The sequence below is a fragment of the Buceros rhinoceros genome, unplaced genomic scaffold, assembly GCF_000710305.1.
Source record: "Buceros rhinoceros silvestris isolate BGI_N320 unplaced genomic scaffold, ASM71030v1 scaffold14064, whole genome shotgun sequence".
NCBI lineage: Eukaryota > Metazoa > Chordata > Aves > Bucerotiformes > Bucerotidae > Buceros > Buceros rhinoceros.
The window spans coordinates 8563-9829 of record NW_010406569.1 but is presented as its reverse complement, the minus strand read 5'-3'; the positions used below and the strand labels follow the sequence as shown (position 1 = coordinate 9829).

General features: G+C 59.2%; 1 protein-coding gene across 1 annotated transcript in view; it reads right to left on the bottom strand.

Moving 5' to 3' along the window:
* Positions 1–1267, bottom strand: part of CCR7 (chemokine (C-C motif) receptor 7) — a 3173-nt gene that overhangs the window by 959 nt on the left and 947 nt on the right. Inside the window, exon 2 of the mRNA XM_010134164.1 lies at positions 3–214. Coding sequence (XP_010132466.1) covers positions 3–154 — 152 coding nt within the window. The 5' untranslated portion in view covers positions 155–214. The remainder of the gene's footprint in view (positions 1–2; positions 215–1267) is intronic.

The following is a 1267-nucleotide window of genomic DNA, read 5'->3' as shown; positions in this document are numbered from 1 at the left end:
CCGTCATGGTCTTGAGCCTCTTGAAGTAGATGTAGGTGAGCACGACCAGCCCATTGCCCAGCAGCCCCGTGAAGCAGATGAGGGAGTACATGGCTGGGAGGAAGGCAGCGCGGAAGTTACGGACTTCCTCCTTCTCGCACACAACCTCGAACATGGTGTAGTCGATGGTGGTGTTGGGGTCATAGTAGTCGGTGACATTGTCGCCGGTGCAGACCTAGAACAGGGAAGAAAAGCAGAGTGCGTTGGGACAGGTGCTGTGCCCTGCCGCGGCTGTACCGGGAGGGGAGCTGGGGCTGGGCCGGGGAGTGGGCGGCAGCACCCACCGCAGAGAAGCCCCAGGGAGTTCCCAAGTGGTGGCTCACACCAACATCACGAACAGAGCGGGCAAGGTCTCGTGGCTGAAAACTTTTCCCGTAAGCATGTGGGGTTTTGGGGGCTCAGCATGGGAATTCCACGAGCAATGTTTAGTGCTCGGCCAAAGGAACACCTGCAGACTCTCCGAGGTGTGCCTGCTTCCCAGGGACCCCCCCAGCTCTATGTGCACGGTCAGCTGTCGGCTAAAACGGGAAAAATAGCCCATCCTCCAGCCTTTCCCTTCCCGCGCAGGGACAGTGGTTCCTCTCGACCGACTCTGCTCGTTAGGGATTTTCTAACCGCAGTGTCCCCCGCTCCTCCCATCCCAGACACTGCTGCTGCTCCCGTCCCCTTCCCACTCGTGCCCGTGCTGGAAGAGGGTGGTGAGTGCCAGCTGCCTGCCGGGCTGGCCCGGCCCCGCAGCGAGGGATGAGCCTGAGAGCAGCAGGAGCGGGGCTGTGGGCAAAGGGCTCCGTGGGAAGACGAAGGCAGAGCCTCACTGGGCTGTTTTCTCTGCCGAGTTCATGGAGGTGTCAACGAGAGCGGGAGGAAACGCAGCGAGCGAAGCAGGAAGCTGTTACTGTGCTGGCGCGGACACGTTGCCTCTGTCTCATTCAGGCCCCTGCCCCTGATTTAAGTTCTGATTACTCTTGTTTCATCTTCCTACACTGCCATAACCTACAGGGCAGAGTGAGCTTGTGGTAGCTGTGCCCTGCTTTCTTGTGACTTATTAGTCTCCAGAACCTTCTCTCCCCTGCGCAGAGATGAAAGGTTTCCCCTGGATACCTCTGCCTGTTATCACCCAGTATCTTCGTGCGCTCTCCCTCTCGGGCAGGCTTGGCGTTCACCACATCCTGCCTGCTCTCTGGAGACGTGCCGCCAGAAGTGAAAGGGAAAAGAAACAGGCTGCAGA